This window comes from Carettochelys insculpta, chromosome 30, assembly GCF_033958435.1.
Source record: "Carettochelys insculpta isolate YL-2023 chromosome 30, ASM3395843v1, whole genome shotgun sequence".
In the NCBI taxonomy this organism is placed as follows: domain Eukaryota; kingdom Metazoa; phylum Chordata; order Testudines; family Carettochelyidae; genus Carettochelys; species Carettochelys insculpta.
In genome coordinates this window covers 5,728,793-5,746,735 of record NC_134166.1, presented here as the reverse complement: position 1 = coordinate 5,746,735, position 17,943 = coordinate 5,728,793, and the positions used below count along the sequence as shown (strand labels likewise).

General features: G+C 52.0%; 2 protein-coding genes across 3 annotated transcripts in view; one reads left to right on the top strand and one right to left on the bottom strand.

Annotated features, from left to right (window-relative positions):
* Positions 1–11,007, top strand: part of LOC142003864 (perilipin-2-like) — a 52,047-nt gene extending 41,040 nt beyond the window's left edge. For both annotated transcript variants that reach the window (XM_074981200.1, XM_074981199.1), the window contains exon 6: positions 9,592–11,007. In XM_074981200.1, the coding sequence (XP_074837301.1) occupies positions 9,592–9,924 (333 nt within the window). In that variant the 3' untranslated portion in view covers positions 9,925–11,007. The remainder of the gene's footprint in view (positions 1–9,591) is intronic.
* Positions 11,008–12,895: 1,888 nt separating this feature from the next.
* Positions 12,896–17,494, bottom strand: LOC142003683 (ras-related and estrogen-regulated growth inhibitor-like protein). The gene is made up of 4 exons (XM_074980829.1): positions 17,346–17,494; positions 16,134–16,187; positions 15,956–16,032; positions 12,896–15,425 (listed from the first exon to the last, which is right to left on the bottom strand). The coding sequence occupies exons 1-4, from the start codon at positions 17,458–17,460 to the stop codon at positions 15,006–15,008; spliced, it is 666 nt and encodes a 221-aa protein (XP_074836930.1). The 5' UTR covers positions 17,461–17,494; the 3' UTR covers positions 12,896–15,005.
* Positions 17,495–17,943: the final 449 nt, after the last annotated feature.

Below are 17,943 nucleotides of genomic sequence, written 5' to 3'. Positions count from 1 at the left end.
GGGGGAGAGAGAGAGACCGCGATAGCTACGTAGGTTCTGGGCACACCTAGACACAGCAGTGACTGATGTTACAGAAATCCCATGGGCCTTGTTTGCGTGGGATGTTTACCCACTGATGCCAACCCCTGGACACACTTCCCACTGGGCAGAACCTCCACCAGTGCAAAATCACATTGCACTTGTGCCAATTGCGTCATCCCAAGGGGGATTGCAACTCCTGCTTCCAGTTGTCAGCAAGGCCTTAGACTTGCTAGTGGTCTGTGGCCTGCTTTTTGCCAAGGGAGCACCTTGTAACAGGTGCTTTGTTCCAAGAAGTTTCCATTTGTGCTTTTCCGAAGTCCTCAGATCTAAAATTTTGGGAAAATCTGCTCACTGGATTTGCAGGGAGAGCTTGGCGCCCTTTGGGGTATGTGACCCTTCGTTAGGGCCCCAGTTCAGGAACAGCATCTTTATTCTGCGTAGCATTTCTGGACATGCATATCACAAAATCATAGGACTGTAAGAGAGCTTGAGAGATCATCTCATCTAATCCCCTACACTCTAAGCAGGACCAAGCACCATCTAGACCATCCCTGTCAGGTGTTTGTCTAACCTGTTCTTAAATATCTCCAAGGATGGCAATTCTATCTCCCTAGGCAATTTATTCCAGTGCTTAACCATCCTGACATCTGGGGAATTTTTCCGAAAGTCCAACCTAAACCTCCCTTCCTACACTTAAAGCCCATTGCTTCTTGTCCTGTCCTCAGAAGTTAAGAACAATTTTTCTCCCTCCTACTTTTATGGTGCCCGAGGTACATCCTTTGCATCAAATGGCAAGACTTAATCACAAATGAGGAGTTTCAGATCAGAGCAGGACAAGAACCACTCGATGCTCAAATCAAGAGAAGAAAGTGGGGATGCTGGGCCACACTCTCCGAAAACCATCATCCAGCAGAGTCCGTCAGGCAGAACTCACAAAAAAAGGGCAAAAGAAGACGACCTTAGGCAACGTGGAGAAGATCTGCTGAGATTGAAGAACAACTGGGGTGCTCCTGGGGTCAGCTTGAAGTTTGGTCCCAAGACAGAGTGAAGTGGAGGAGACTTGTAAATGATCTTTGTTCCACATGGAGTACAAGGGTTTAAGTAAGTCAAGTCCTTTTTACATACTTGGAAATGATTATCATGCCGCCTCCTCAGTCTTCTCTATTCCAGACCAAACATACTCAGTTCTTTCAGTCTTTCCCCATAGCTCACGTTTTCTAGACCTTTCATCATTTTTGTTGCTCTTCTCTGGACTTTTTCACATGGGTCCACCTCTTTGCTGAAATGCGGGGCTCAGGACTGGACACAGTACTCCAACTGAGGCCTAACCAGTGTGGAGTAGAGCAGAAGAATGACTTCTTGTGTCTTGCTCACAACACTCCTGCTGCTGCATCCCAGAATAAGGTTTGCTCCTATTTTTTGCAACAGAGTCATGCTGTGACTCATGATAATGCCTCACTCTTCCAGGGTACATCTGTAGCACCTCTGAGAGCTGTCCAGACCTGCTGATGCTCTGACTCTCAGCAACCCACCCCAGGCCTGAAGGCTTGAGCTCCAGCCAGAGATATAATATCACTGTTTAGCAGGCTGGCAGGAGCCCCACCAACACAACCTGCAAGCCTGGGCTGGGAGGCTCGCTCCCAGAGGCAGTGCAAACGTTGGGACCAGTCCCTCCTGGTGCCTCAGTTTCCCCATCATCAGCAGGGGAATAACACTCCTCTTTGCAAGATGCTCTGAGATCTATTCTTTTATAAGAACTCCTTATTATTCCTCCCTCCCCCCACCCCCGCACCCCAGCACCATGTTACCTAACCTGCTCCTGCATCATTTGCCTGGGATGTGCTATTTATTCTTAGCATGACTCTACTGCCTTCCTGGCCTGGCGGGATCATTAAGCAAGCAAAGATCTCTCTGTTCTCAGCAGCTCCCGCTAATCATGTTACCCCACTGCTCAGTGTCAGTCTTGCCAGAACTGAAGTGACAGGAGCTGTGTGGCCGCAAGCCTTGTGGAGCTGCAGCTGAGTCCCCAGCACGTGGCAACTGCCCCGGGGTTCCCACTCCGCAGTGGCCAAGGTCCTGGTAGGTGGTTGAAGCTGAAGGAAGCCCACCGCTCCATTCAAGCTCATGCTTTTCTATCCAAGGCCCTATAGTCGTTGAAAAACCCAGCCTCAGCAAGTATGTGCAAACCAAGCTGAAGGGCAGCAAGCCAGCCCCTGCAGCCCCGTTGTCTTAGCTCCCAAGGAGCTGTGAGAACCCGCCCCCGTGGAGCAGAAGACAATCAGACATAAACAGTTCCTAGGTTCAATATTGCAGTCCCTGGCCATGCTGCATGGTGATCTGTTACCTGTCACGTCTGCTTCCAGCAGGCCCATTGGCATTAGGGGTGATCTGGCAGGTACTGTGGGAAGCTGGCTGCAATATTAGCAGCCTGCTCCCTGACCCCTAAAAGGTTCTGTCTCAGCAGCTGGAGCACTCTTAGAAATTCAGTCAGTACAGATTGCGCAGTAAGGAGCCCAGTTGTTAAGGCTCTAGCCCGAGGGAGGCTGTAGATCTGGACTCGGTTCTTTGCTCCACTGTGAGTTCTGTGTGTGATTTTTGTTTCTCTGGGAAAAGAGAAGACTGAGAGGGGATGTGATAGAGGTCTGTTAAAGTCATGACTGGTGTGTAGAAAGCGGAGACGGCAGTGTTACTTACACCTTCTCATATCACAAGAGCCGGGGTCACTGTGGAATGAACAGGCAGCAGATTTAAAACAAACAAAAGAAGTGGGTTTATTTCACACAACTCACAGTTAACCCGTGGAACTCCTTGCCAGAGGATGTCGTGAAAGCCAAGTCTACAACAGCATTCAAAAATGAACTCAATAAATTAATGGAGGATGGAAAACAGGATTCTGGGTGAGATGGACCTTTGGCCACCCGGGGGCAACCAGCTGGGAGAGAGAACAGGTTGTGGGGGAGCTGGGCATCTGTCCCCTCTGCAGGCATCCTGTCCTATAGCTGTGAGCTCCCTGTAAGCTAAGCACTTGGGTGGCCTTGCAGTAGAGATTCACATGCTGCCCGCAGAGCTCCCACCACCAGCAGTGTGTGTTTCTATTGGTTGTGCACATCTGCTCATATCTTGGTACATATAACAAAATTATTCTACCCATGGATGCAAATAATTAGAGGGAACACCACTGCCCAGCCCTTAGCACCATGGGGGCCTGGTCTACCACTGGGGTGCCAGGTGCTAGAGCAGTCCAGATAACCAGTAACAATCAGAGCCAGTGGTGTGAGCGGGCATAGCCTTGAAGGGGCTGTGGGCTGGTAAGAAGGGGAGGGCAAGGAAAAAGGGGAAGTGGAGTGAGAAGAGGAGAGGAATCTGCAGAGAGCTGGCGTTGAGTGCTAACAAGGACTGAGGTGTGAGAAGTTAATGAAACAGGAAGGGTCCTGGGGCGTCTCATTTTCCCTCTTGTTAATTAGCTTCCTGGCCCAGGGGTTCCTTCCCCCCTCCCACTAATCCTGGCCCTGTGAGCCTTTGTCACACAGAAAACGAGCAGTCCTAGAACACCTTTAAAGACTAACTTTTTTTATTAGGACGTGAGCTGTCTTGGGCAAGATGTCAGATCTGAAGAAGTGGGTCTTACCCACGAAAGCTCATGATCTAATAAATAAATGTGTTAGTCTTTAAGGTGCTCCAGGACTGCTTGTTTTCTGTGAATCCACAGACTAACACAGCGACCCCTCTGCGACTATTTATTGCACTGTCCGGTCTGCCTCATTTTGTGTCGTCCAGACGAGTGTGCAGTCCAAGAGCCCATAATTCCCTTTGTCCCCTGGGCGCTTGCTCGCCCGCGCTTGTGCTGCATGAGGTCAGTTGCTATCCTTAACCGTTGGCTCCCGGCCTCCCAGTGCCTCTTTAAGCAAAGCCCCGTGCACAGCTGAACTCAGGCCAGACTGGGGTTTGAAAGCGGCCTTGCAGAGCGTCAGATGGCAGCCATGGTTTTCAGCCACCCGGAGCTAATTTTGTCTCTTGTCTGTGTGCATCCACTGCCACCTTCCCCCATAGCTCCAGTGGAGGGCAAGTGAATTAAACAGTGAAAACATTATACTGAGACTCAAGGAGACCGGAGTAATTCCTGGCCCCAGACTTCCCAAGTGTGATCTGTCTCAGGACTTACCCACAAAAGCTCATGACCTAACAAAGCTGTTAGCCTTTAAGGTGCTACAGGACTGCTTGTTATAGTGGTAGGTGAGTTAATCTTTATCTGCAACGACAATGAGCAGTCCTGTGGCATTTTACAGACTAACAGATTATTCGGGCAAACTCTGTGCCTCAGCTTCCCCATCTGCAAGCCAGAGATACCCTCCTTCCCTTTGTGGTTCTTGTCTGCAGCGATTGCAAGCTCTTTGGGGCAGGGATTCCTATGTTATAGCCATGCAAAGAATGAAGATCTCATTAGAGGTTTCATTTTGGAAGCTGCCTCTGAGCTTCCCAGTGTGTGGGCACGGGTTCCATCCACTTTCTGCAGAAGAATCTGGTGATAGTTAGTGCTAGAGATGGGGGCTAGACAAGGCAGACATTGGGCCTGATTCAGGCAGGTAACGTCTACGCCTCGTTGTATCTGCTGCATCAGAACTTCCATTCCAGATGGACTCTGAAGCCACAGGGAGTGGGTCCCATCCAAGATGAATGGTGTAGCTATTCTCTTCCAAAGCACCAAGGGGGCCTTGTGAACCCCTCAAGACCTGAAATAGCCACTATCCCTTCACGCCAAACCCAGCTGGGAACAAAGCTTCTACTGGCACAGCCTCAACTCCTCCCTGTCCCCTCTCCTCTACAAGAGGGAATTTCACATGCCCTGAGCAAGGTCGTCTCTCATTTCTTCCATCCACAGGTGGAATAAATTTTGTTCTGTGCATCAAGGCCTAGGGAGATGTGCACCACCAGTAGAAAAGCACACTGCCATCTGTGGGCGCGCTGCTAATCAGCTGAGTGGCCCCTGAATCTGTCCTGGGCACTGCCACCCAAGAACTCAGCTTACAGGGAGCTTTGGTCCTGAACAAGAGTTTCAGCCGTGGGCTACTATGGCCCTCCACTGGTGTGGCTGTGTTCTAAGCGGCAAAGTGCAGGGAAGGTGAAATGAGCCTGGACAGTCTGTACTGTGACAGCAGACTGAACGGGAGGGTAAAAGAACTAGATGTGATTTGTCCACCTCCTCCCCAGGCTCCTTCCCTGCTTTGTTCATGGAGAATCCATTATCCTGAAAAATCAAAGTGCTAAAGCGTTTTTGCCCTGTTCCAGTTAACGAGCTGAGCCACAGCTGCGTCTCCAAGACCATTCATTGTTAAGGGGGTGTTTGAAGCGCCGGGAGGGCAGTTTGTGCAGCAAGCAAAGGGGGAAATTGACAACCGGGCATGATTCATGTGTCTTGTTAAAGGCATGTTCTGTTCCCAAAAGCCTGAAGGCCAGATGCTGATTTCAGTATAAATCCAGCCTGAATCCCTTGAGTTCCCCAGATGTTTATACCTGTGTAACCAAGAATCTGGCCCAAGCTCCATTGTCACCTGTGTGGTTACGCTGGGCTTTACTGGTATAACAGGGATCAGAACCACTCCACAATTCTAGCATTACTCTAATTTCTTATCAGTGTCATGGAGCTCAGAACCTCCCCTTCCTCTAGGCTGGGGGCCCCATGTCAGAATCTGGCTGCAAGTCTCTCATTCCCCTCCTTTTTTTTCCCCACATTTTGATTTTCAGCACTTTTGCCTTAAAAATAATACTGCTGTCCTCTCCTGGCTGTGTGTTCTGGTGGTAGAAGGGCCGGGGAGGGCTGATTAGAGGCTGGGCCGAGGCTCAGAACCAGTGTTCCCTGCACGCGGCACCTTTTTTCTGTTAGAACACCAGAAAAATTTTCACTGCTGGTTTTGCAGCAGGGCGGTGGACTGGGTCAGGAGCCCCCTCCAGTCCTACAGCAGCACAGGGAATGGGGCAGGAGCCCCCGCTGGTCCCACAGCACCGAGGGGACCAGGGCAGGAGTCCCTGCTGGTCTGCAGCAGTGTGGGGACCGGTACAGAAGCCCCCTCTGCCCTGCAGGACGGGGACCAGGGCCTTAAAACTGAGCAACCTAATCTCTACGAGGAATTGTCAGACTTGAGTTCCAGCACCCTTTTTGCTAGAAAAAAAGCACTGTCAATGGGCATTAGGTATCGAACTCACTGAGATGAGTTTTGCAAATCCTTTTGTTAGTTTGGCCCTTGGCTCTGAATCAAGTGCAAAGCTTCTGAGTAGATTCAGTGGGGATGGCCCAAGCCTGGCAGAAGATTCGCAAGATTCACTAATTTCTCCTGTGTAAGTAGACGTTCTACTAGTAGTTTCAGCGTTTGTCTCATGGTAGCAACTCAGGGTCCCGGTAATGACCCCATGATGTCAGGAGCTGTACAAATCTAGAACAAAGAGATAGTCCCAGCCCCAAAGATATTTCATCTCTATCTTGCTTCTTGTTTCCCACTCTCTGGTAGGCGGAAAATGAACCAAAGTAGGAGCTGAGATTTGAGCTTCGCCCATTACAAAGGGTTCTTGCTGTGATTAACCTACCAGACACACTGCTGCTGCTATTTTGAGGGATTCTCAGCTGCTGATCCAGATAAGAATTAGATGTTTATATCCACTAGAATTACACCTGGTAGAACCAAACAAGAAGGGGGCTCCAATTTCATGCTTCAGGGCTCTCTCCAGTCACCACTTTCCCTCTAATATAGCATGATACCGGCATGTGTGAGTAGAGAGTGCAAGGATCTGCCTGTCCAGGATAGGGTACCATACTCTAGATCAGGGGTCAGCAACCCTCGGCGCGGGTGCCAAGAGCGGCACACAAGCTAATACTCATTGGCACGCGAGGCAAGAGCTCAGCCCTGCCCCTCCTCCCCCATGCAGCCGGGAGCTTGCTCAAAGTCTGTGGATGAAGAGAAGAGCAACTAATGCTGCCAACTACCCCCTAGACGGTGGAGCTCTGCATCTTATTTATTAGTGAAGCTGTTGTAAGTAGGACTATTAGTGATTTTAAAAAGTGTCACCAGCACTTGGACCGTCCGTAGAGGACGAAAGGTCAAATGTGGTCATTCCACCTAGGAAAGGTTGCTGACCCCTGCTCTAGATGGGCTGCAACCCTGCTCCAGGAGCAGTGATTTTCATGGCTCCAGTGAAAATCACCGTGACATACCAGACACTTCCCTCATCTGGCTTCTCCAGACAGCCGGGTGCCATCCTGTCAGCTGCCCCCTAAGACAGAGCTGGGAAATACCTTCTGGAAAGACTATGAGCTCATGCATGAGGCCTGCAGGCGGTGGCCACCGGGGAGCGGGGCAGGCAGGCCAATTAGGAGCACAGCAGCTCTACCCTGTCTGTCATCAGCAGCGCAGCACAGCGATCCAGTGTCCATAAGTCAGGCGCTGTGAAGGTCTGAGCTGAAGGGCTGGTTTGGAGCGGGAGGGGGGATGTAACTAACACCAAGTGAAAAAGTTGCAGGCACAACTTTCTATCTGTTGAAAAGTGCTGCTTCGGGGGCGCGAGGGTGGGGGATGCGTCATTTGTGAGGGGACAGTTCCCAACGCCGTGTATTGGCTTAGAATTCAGGGGCTTTCCACCTGCAGCTCCGGAGCTGCAGGCGGCTCTTTAAGGACTTCTTTGTGGCTCCCAATGCTGTAATTGCAAAGCGTAAAAAAATCCTCCTGGTTTTTTGATAAACCGTGAATGTCTAAAAGCCCAACAATGAACAACTCCTATCTGAATAGCAAACGATACGTGATCTCGAGACGTTGGCTAACTCCCCCTTTTATATGTGCAGTGCATTGTGGGATAGATACTGTGTCTGCATTTTGATTGTGTTGCTGATAAAGTCTTGATTTTACAAACGAAAAGGAAGCTTGCGGCCTTCCTATTGAGAAGAGCAACATGCATTTGAAGAAAGAAAACTTAAATTAAACGTGAAGTCAAATTGGCATAACTAAAATAGGTTTGGGAGTGAGAGACAGGAAGACAGTGGTACAAACACACATGTGTAAAGAGTGAGGAAACAGAATATGTAAAAGTTTGTGAACGTCCTGCAGTAAACATGTATTGCACACATGCTGTTTGTAAAACCAGGGTTTACAAAAAATATGGTTTGACGTTATTCATTAGGGACTGTCTTGTATTCACATGCATTGCAGCTTTTGAACTGTTGGGTTTTTTTAACTAAATTTGAAAAAAATGGCTCTACTTGCTGTTTTAATTGCCAACCCCTGGCTGAGATGAAAATGTTGCCAGGAAGAAGCAGAAGTCCTGTGGCGCCTTATAGACTAACAGATGTTTTGGAGCATAAGCTTTCATGGGCAAAGACCCACTTCGTCATGGTCTTTGCCCACAAAAGCTTATGCTCCAAGGTATCTGTTAGTCTATAAGGTGCCACAGGACTTCTTGTTCTCAAAGATACAAACTAACACGGCTACGTCTCTGATACTTGCCAGGAAGGTTGCTTAGAGCTAGGACATAATTTTCATTCAGAGGGAGAGAAACCCACCCCAAATAGGCAACATCCTAGTGGTTAGAATGGGCGCGTAAGCGGCTAGGTTTGGTCCCTTCTCTAAGTCAGAGCAGGGGCTTGAATGCACATTCCAGAACCACTGGGCTGGAGAGTCAACCACTCCCTTTGGCCCAAGGGTTCTTTAATTATTTGTGAGAGAGACAAGGAGGGGAGGTTATGTCTTTTATTGGACCAGCTTTGGTTGGCGAGAGATGAGCTTTTGAATGACGTTGAGTTCTTCCTTGGGTCTGGGAAAGGTAATTGGAGGGTATCCTGTCCACACTGTAATGTAAGCCCAATCTTCCAACTCAGGGTCATGCCCAGGGTTCCCTCTAATTATTTTCTATCTGTGGGCAGAAACGTTATGTGCACCGAGGCAAGTGTGGATGTGCCCCACCCGTAGAAGCACACGCTGCTGGCTGTGGGTGCTCTTCTAATCATCTGGGCAGCCCCTGAATTTCTCCTGGGTGGCTGCCCAAGCACTCAGCTTGCACTGAACGCTGGTCAAAGCCCAGCCCAGGACTCAAGGCAGCTACAGAACCACAGGGTCCGTCTGTGTCCGCCAGTTACAGGGAGAAAGCCTCCCCTTTCCGTTCATTACAGCCCAGTTCAGCTTCAGCCATGGTCCAGGTCTGCCACTCTCCGGCACCAGGGATGTTGTGAGTTCAGCACCAGTAACTCCCCAGTACCAGCTGCTTCCCAGCCCTTGTGAGTGGCCTGGAACGCATCCAGGGGCATGCTGGGGCTTCGCTGGACCAGGAGGCTGGCTGGGTGAAGCCAGCTGTGCCAGGTTCCCATATAGAGTCAGAGTGACTTGTGAGCAGCAGCTTCCAGAAGGGACCGTTCCCAGCAGCACTTGCTAGTCACATCCAAGCAGAGTGACCCTGCGCTGTCTGGTGTTACGTAAGAACCGTTAATGGCTTGTACTGAAGGGGCTGAAAATAGACGCATCTCAGGAGGGATGAGGAGGGGTGAGATTCCCCACCGGTGACCTCCCCGGGCTCTTCTTGTTTTTTCCCCTCCAGCTGAGACATCGCCTCTATCGCGCTCTGGTTGCCCTGACTGAGACGAATGATTCAGATTCAACCTTCTGGCCTGACTTCCACCCAGGCCTCATCCCCGTGCGGCTTGTCCAGAGGAGGCAATACAGCTTAGGGGGGAAGAGCCGCAAGGCTGTGAGTGAGAAGCCCAGCTTCCAAGATGGGAGCGGTCCCCAGTCCAACCTGTCACCAGCCCGGAGAGGGATCCCGGCTACCCTGTGTCAGGAATTCCCTGCCAAGAAGGCTCGATCGCCACCCCCTGCAGCCAGCCAGCTCCGGAAGGGCAGGGACCTTGCCTCCTTGGGTGCAGCAATGTGAGGGTGCAGCCAAGATGTCCTCCCCGCTTCTGTGCTGCAACCAAATGACCTGCAACCAGGACCTGCATCCTGTTGGACATCCCAGGATTTTATTTTCTCCCCCAGCTCTGGGCAGAATGATGAAATCTCTGAGTTTTTTCACAAAACAAAAAAAGAAATAATTAATTATGACCGTATCAAAATTGTTTTGTTCCAACTGTCTCATTTCAGTTATTAGATAGGGAGGCAGAGTGGCCTACCGGCTAGCACACTAGTCTGAGAGGTGGGGTTCCATTCTGAGCTCTGCTCCGCCAGCTGGCTGACCTCCCACTCGGTGCCTCAGTTTCCCCATCTGTAAAATGGGGGAAACGACACACTGAGCAGTCTAAGTATGAAATGTGCTGTAGAGGCCCGAGGTTGATATTCTACTATACATTTAAAGTGAAAATGAAGCATCTTGATCACTTCCCTGAGGAAAAGTTCAGCAAAATTTGTATGTTCCTGTGAGACATTTTGATTTTTGTTGATGAAATTTATCCCAATGGCAGAACATCCTGTTGGAGAATGTTTAGCTGACTCCAGGCTAGGAAGCTTCAGGCCAGAAATAGCTGAGTAGAATCAGCATTTACGTTCTCCTACTGTGTGCGTCCTGCAGCTAACTCCCCATGGCTGAGTTTAAACAACAGGTGAAGGATTTAGGTCGGGAGCAGGGAGAAGCACATGCTTTGGATTGTATTGCGCACCTGTCTCAAATCATCTGCCATCCCCATTCATGCTGGCTCGGGGCTGGTCCCTCCTGTATGTTGCCGTCCCAGAGGAGGGCCGAGTGGCCGCAGAACCGTGTGAATGGTATGTGCCCTCAGACTGTGGCTTTGCAAAACGTGTACTGCTCTGTAGCTTGATTCTCCCTGCTGGGACAAATCCACTGCCTCCAGCGTGTGTCCCCCTGACTGGCACCAGTTTGAGGTGCAAATCAGGCCCTGCCAGGCCACTGCTGAATTATCGTGCCCCTGCCTTAGTTCACCCATGAAGTTTTCACTGGCTCTGCAGCCAGCAGGCACTACACAGTGGTCAGCTAATAGGCCAGATGCTGATCTCAGGCCACTTTCACACCACTGATGGCAGCAGAGCTGCTTCTCTTTAACATGGGGACAGTGGGAGGCAACTCTGCCCTGGATCTCGGTGGGGAAGTCATTGATTGACAATTCCAGCATCCTTTCACCTGCCGTTAATTGACTCTTCTGTCCTTTCCTTGTCCTCTGTTCTTCCCTTTCAGCTCCTTGAGCCCCCTCCCATCGCCCCCTGGCTGAGTGTGAGCAGAAGTCGGTGCTTATTGGTGTCTCTCTGCAGACGCAAGGCAGGTGTTACCTCCTTACTGCAGGGGGCCTTTTGCTCCAGTAATTTGCCTGGCGTCTTCCAGGGATCTGCCTTATGGAGATGATTTTCCAAGATCCTCAGGGCTGCCAGCTGCTGTTCTCAGCTGCATTGTGGGTGCTCAGCATCTCTGAAAAGCAAGCCCCTGGCCTCCTCTTTGTCTCACTGTTCAGAGGCTGGTTGAGGGTTTCTGGTAAGGCCAGGTCAGGCTGACCCCAGCCCATAAAGATTACAGTGGAGCTCGAAGCTGTGGAATTCAGATCCACGCCCTGCCTCCGTCCGAGACCAGTGTTCCCTCTAATTTTTTCCAATTCACGTATGGAGTAAGTGGTTTTGTGCACCAAGGCATGAGCAGATGTGCGCCACCCTTGTCCGTGATCAGCATACAGTTGTAAATGGACTTTAGTGGGGAAACATGCAGTCACAGAGTGAGATCGAGTGACTTGCCCATGGTTACACAGTGAGTCCATATCAGAGCTGGGACTCAAAAACGGGTACCCTGAGTCCCAGCTCTGTGACTAAAGCAACTGATTCAATAGAGAAAGTTGGATTCCAGGGGCTGGGATCTAAAGTGAGGACTTCATACTCCATCCGTCCACAGTGGATTTTCCCACTCATGTCTGTGGGAGGTTGGTAATGAACAGCAAAAGGGTGGATCAAGGTCGTGCTCTGTGGCTGTTCCTTGCAGCTGAGGGCCCAGGGGAGCAGTGTATAAGCTACTGCAGCCCTGAGGGCAATCTGATTTACACTGAACTCTGGGCAGAATGAAGGATTTAATGCCCACCCGGCCCAGCCTGCGTACAGCCACTGAGGATCAGCCCCGCCCTACAGACATGCCCAGGTGAGTCGATGCCGTAGGTGACTCTAGGCAGCATGTCTCCCGGCTCCAGCGGAATCCGTTCTGCATGGCTGTCAGGTAACACTGCCACATGCCCATCTGTGGGGGAGCTGCACCCTAGAACTCTGGGCTGGTGACTGTCATAGCATATGGGCACCGGTTCTATGCCCCCATCCCACTCAGCCTCACAAATAGCAACAGCGCTTTCCCCCGCCACCTGCTCCCCAGCCACCACTTCTGCCTCATGCCTGGGGACAAGATGGCTCCAAATGCTACGATAATTCTGTCCCCTGCCTTCTGGGTGACGGCAGATCAACCCGCTCCCTCTGTCGGGGGTCTGGGACGTCTGAATGCGTCTCTGCTTGGTTCCACCCGCTGCAGGGATGACAAGGGCTAGAGTAGCTGAGGTCAGTCGCAGGGAGAGAACCCAGGAGTCCTATCACTCACTCCTGTGCTCTAACCTACCAGTATCAAATTTACTCTCCCCACTGGAACTTAACCTGCCAAGCAAACCCCCTTGGTATGTCCATGTGCCGGAGAAAGTGACCCAGGGCACAACCACTCATTACACTGTTGCCTCCTGCTCTGACCTCAGGCCAGGCCTTGTTAGACAGCTGCCTGCATCTGTCCAGAATGGATCTGCCCCTCAGTTTGCTGCTCACCCCATTAGCTCTGCAGGATGGGAACTGCTAAATAATAACAACCACTTGCTCTTATTCCCAGCAGGTCTCAAAGCATTTTCCAAAGGAGATCAGTATCTGCACTTTCCGGATAGGGAAACTGAGGCACGCAGTGGGGCGTGACTTGCATGAGGTCACCTAGCCAGCGAGCTGGGAACAGAATCCAGGTCAGAGTCCCCACCAGTTTCTCTATCCACCAGATAAGAGATGAGTGTCAGGGCCCCTCTATTGTCCATTCATTCCTTAGAAGTCTGACACACACCTTTTTTATACATGGTGTAATATCTGGGCCTGAAGGCACCCAAGGCAGCTCCTTTAAATCTTTCCTCTGAGGGCAAAGTGTCTTACAGTGAAAGCACCAAACTATTGTCTTTTATTACATATGAACTTTTATTGCCCATCCAAAAATAACCTTTTCTCACCATCAAAATCTTTTTTTGTCATGTGCAAGGAGAATATTTTAACAAAAAAAAAAAGTCTGGATGTAAACATTCGCTCCCATAAAGAACACTTCCAATAAGTTAAATATTTGTGTTATTTACAAATATACAAAAGTTCACATTTTATTTGGGTGACTTTATATTCCAGCACTGGAGACAATACCATCTTCCACTCGCCCTGTGGCAGGTGGCATTTAAAATGATCCTGCCTGAAATAGTGGAAGACATGTCTGTTGGCAACACCATAGTTCTAATATTCTAAGTTGAGCATTTGGCTTTGGGGGGGGAAAAAGAAATCAGTAACAGTTTGCACTTTCCAAGGGATGAAGTCTCACACCCCCACAAACTGCAACACAGGCATTATTAGCCCCATTTTACAGATGGGGGAACTGAGGCATGGGGCAGGATATGATTTGCCCAAAGTCACACAGCGATCAGTGACAGAGCCAGGAGTTGAACCCTAGAGTCCTGAACCTCACTTCTCTCACTAACCTTCACTGCATGGGATGGCAAATGCTTAACGGTAAAAGGGCCAAATTCCTCCATCAGTTCCACTGATGTAAATTCAGAGTTAATCCACTGAATGGAGTGGAGGAGACTTGCAGATGACCTATGTGCCACATGGAGTGCAAGGGTTAAGTCATAGCAAGCATAGAGTGCTTGTGCAGTTACTCTGGTGTAACTCACGAGTCTCACAGTGCCTTAAATTCTGCTCTCAGTTACAGCAAGTGTAATTCAGAGTGATTCTATTAAAGTCTCTGGATTCACACCGATATAACTGAGAACAGAGAACTTTTAGCAGGAACAGTAATTTGGAAACCCAGCAGAAAAGTCCAGTGCCACCCCGTGGGGCTAATGCAGGCTGCTCAAACTTCAGCAAGTCCCATTTATTCACCAGCCATTCTAATCTTTTCTCCAGTACCTGAAGGTTTCGAGCCCAGTTTTCAAACACGGGCCCCTTAAAAGTAAGTAAACTTTGTCATTTCACCTCTTAGGTGCTTCAGCACCTTTGGTTAAGAGAGCCCAAGGCATGAATCTCAAGCAAAGGTTTTGTAGGTTGCCATCGCTGTGGTATCTGACTCTCAATGGGACGTTAGCCCCATGGCAGGCTCAGGTCCCATATACAGACCATATCAGCCAGACATGGGATCTGGCGGACTCATTCCCCGCTGCCTTGTGCCTTGTCTTCCAAATTTGGTGCTGCGCAAATTTCTTCTTCCAGTGCCCATAAGGGTGATTAGGGATGCACATCCACTGTGCACTGGGGGTGTGAATGGCTCCACAAGGCACAGGTGTCAGGGGAGAATCGGGGGCCTACTGTCCTGTTGACAAAGCCAGTTCCCTGTAAACACAGCTCGTTTACCCACCCTTTGAAATGCACCCACTTCTGGGGCAGAACACAGCAGCTCTTTAACAGCCGCACAGGCACAATTGTTAGGAAGGGACACGTAGAGAATTGTTCCTCCAGTGGGCCCAGGGAGGGAGGTGGAATATAATTACTACTCAATTTTATCGCTAATGAGTAACACCGCTGCCAAGGGCTGAGGCTGTGCTGGAGCATGGGGAGCGGAAGGCAGCCCATTGGCAGATGATGGCGCTCTCCTGATATGCCAAGAGTTCCCATCCAGAGCTCCCACCAGACAAGGCCAGGGACGCGCACAGAACTGCTTCCCCCTCGGCTCCCATCACTGTCGTACGCTCTCCAAGGGACGCAGCCAGTGCCTCCGTGGCACGTGCGTTCCATTGCCCCCAGGAACCCAGCTCTCCTCGCTCATTCCGTCCTCCTCCTCCCGAAGACGGCCGACATGCTCCGCACGATGCCACGGAGGCCCATGGCCTTCTTGCCTGAGCTCCTGGAGTCCCGCACCATGTCGAGGAGCTCGTGGAAGACCACCACGGCGCCGTGGTACGTCTCAGCAGCCGAGACCTCGAAGAAGCCCGAGTTGGTGGAGAGGGCCAGGAGTCGCCCTTCCTCGCTGGAGACAGCCCGCCGGTGCTGGAGGTCCCGCTTGTTGCCCACCAGGATGACAGGGGCTCTCTCGGAACTGCCCTGTCGCTTTAGCTGCCGGATGCGCTGGAGCTGCTGGCGGGCCAGGTGGAAACTGGAGCGGTCGCAGATGCTGTAGACCAGGACAAAGCCGTCGGCCCAGCGCAGCTGCTTTTCGCTCACCCAGCCCTGGAGCTCGGAGGCCTGGAGAGGGGGCAGGGCAGGGGACAGAGCCCGGGAACTGCAATCAGGAGCTAGCTGGGGCAGACAGGCCATCAAGGAGCACCCTGCAGTCGCCACAGTGAGCACATCTATCCAACCCTTCCCTTGCCTCAACCCCAGCATGGGAGGGTCAGTTCTGTGGCAGCTCTGCTTTTGCCCTCCCCTCGGTCTTCATTCAGCTTCTCTCCCCACAAAAGTAATAAATTATTACTATTAAATCCATTAATAAAGGAATTGGATGCCATTTCCCAGCCTTGGAAGCCGAGGCAGCCATGTTCACTGTGGGTAGATGGCGGCACTCTGAGGGCAGAGGGGTTTTCTATAGCCTCTTTGGAACCAAAGCAAGTTTGTCCACATGACCTGCTGGAGGGGGAAAGGGGGGGTGAGCTGCCGTGGGTTAGGAGGACCCTTGCCCTGCTAGGAGCTGGCCTGTGTCCCAACCAGCTCATTCTGTCCACTCTGTTCCCAGAGCCATCTGGCTGGGTGGGATGCAGCAGGTAGCAGTGTCTCACCTGGGGGCAGACGGAGTCCCAGATGCTGAAGCAAACCTCTCTGCCCCCAACCATCACGTTGTGGGTGTAAACGGATTCTGGAGCCACGCAGGAAGGGGGAGAAAAGAGAGTGCTGTTAGGAGAGAATGGAGTTGGATGGAAGGAAGGAAATAACATAATATAACCCAAAGCTACTCACCAATATCCCCATATTCTCCAATAAACCTCCGGGTGAGGAATCGGACCGTCAGAGCTGAAACAAAAGAGACCCAACGTCAGGCACCAAGCTGAGCTCAGACTCCCCAGCAGGACTGAAAGCTACTCATGGTCTCCCCAGCACATCCCCTCACTCCTACACTCTCCCCAGGGGATAGAGTGGGTGGTGCTAGGTGTCCACGCACAGGGTATGGGGTGGCTGGTACACTCCGCACCAGCTCCCCGGTGAGGCCAGCACTTCGGCTGGGGTAAAGGAATAGGGTAACTCTAATTTCCATCCACTGAGGGTTTGGCCCAGGGAGTTCTGGGTGGCCCTGTTTTGACTTCTCTTACACCCGGGTCAAGCAGAAGTAGCTCCGCACAATGGCGGTTTGCTGCCTTTGCTTCTCCGCCAAGCTACACCTGCACCTGGAACACCGTGCGGGGCAGCCGCAAAAGAGGGGGCTTGTGATCCCCAGACATTGCTTCACAATCCCCACCCAGGATCATGCCCAGCAGGCTGAGATAGGCCCTCCCGCCCCACCATCCATGGCCCAACAGTGCACTCAAGAGTGGTGCCAGAGAGGAGAATTACCCCTCCACTGGGAGAAGCAACGGTGAGGAGAGAATGATGGAGAAAGGGAGCAACAAAAGGACAGGAGGGTGGAAGGAAGGGGGCAGGAAATGGACTGGGGGAGGGAGGTCCTGGGGGGAGGGGGCAGGATGGGGATGAGCATGGCAAGTACCCAAGGGAAGGGGCCCTGGGGCAGGAGGACCAGAGGGAAGTTTGGGGGGGGGGGGCGGGACAGAGGAAGGCTGGAGAAAAGAGCCTGAGGGCAGGATGGAATAAAGGGGCAGAAGGACCAGAGGGTGGGGGAGGGCAAGGGGGTGGGGGCACCAGAGGGTAGAGGACGGTGGAGGGGGCAGGAGGACCAGAGGGTGGGGGAGGGCAAGGGGGTGGGGGCACCAGAGGGTAGAGGACGGTGGAGGGGGCAGGAGGACCAGAGGTCAAGGGGACAAGATACCAGGATAAAGGGTGGGGGGAAGAAGGAGGAAGGGGGCAGGATGGGGGCAGGGGAAGGATGGAGAGCACAGGGGCAGCAGGACTAGAGGGCAGGGAGCAGGCTGGAGGGAAGGGGGCAGGATGGGATGCAAGAGGGGCTGCAGGGGGGCAGGGGAGGGGTCCGGGGAAGGCTGCCGAGTTCCCAACACTCACCCGATTTACCCACTTTGCCGGCTCCCAGCACCAGGACGTTGGCCCCCACTCTGGGCTGCCCCCCGTCAGACATCTTGCCGGTCCGTCGGGGCGCGGCGCGGAGCTGAACCACCATCGGGGACCCGGGGCGCAGCGTACCGATCGCTCGAGCCGGGAGTCACCGCTCTGCGAGCCGGCAGCGCCCGACCCGGCCTTTGTAGCGGGGAGGCGGAGCTGGGGGCTGAGTGACGGACCCACAGGGACGGCTCGTTCCCCCCGCCCCCCTCCGCCCAACACAACCCCCCGCACACACACACACACACACACACCCAACACAAGCTGACACAAACATTGATTTTGCTCAGACATGCAGCTGCGCCCAGGCACACAAGGTCACCCCGCCCCACAGCCCCCCCGCAAGGACAGGTCCATACATACAGTCAGACTCACACATTCAGAGGTGTAGTCACATGTTAGCGGAGAGATACATCTGTATCCACACTGACGCACAATTACACAAACTGCTCCTTGCACACTGTAGACACATGCACATGGGTGCACACATGCACAGGCACTTTTGCACACACAGTCTCCTCTGCACACCCTTCCCCTGGCACAT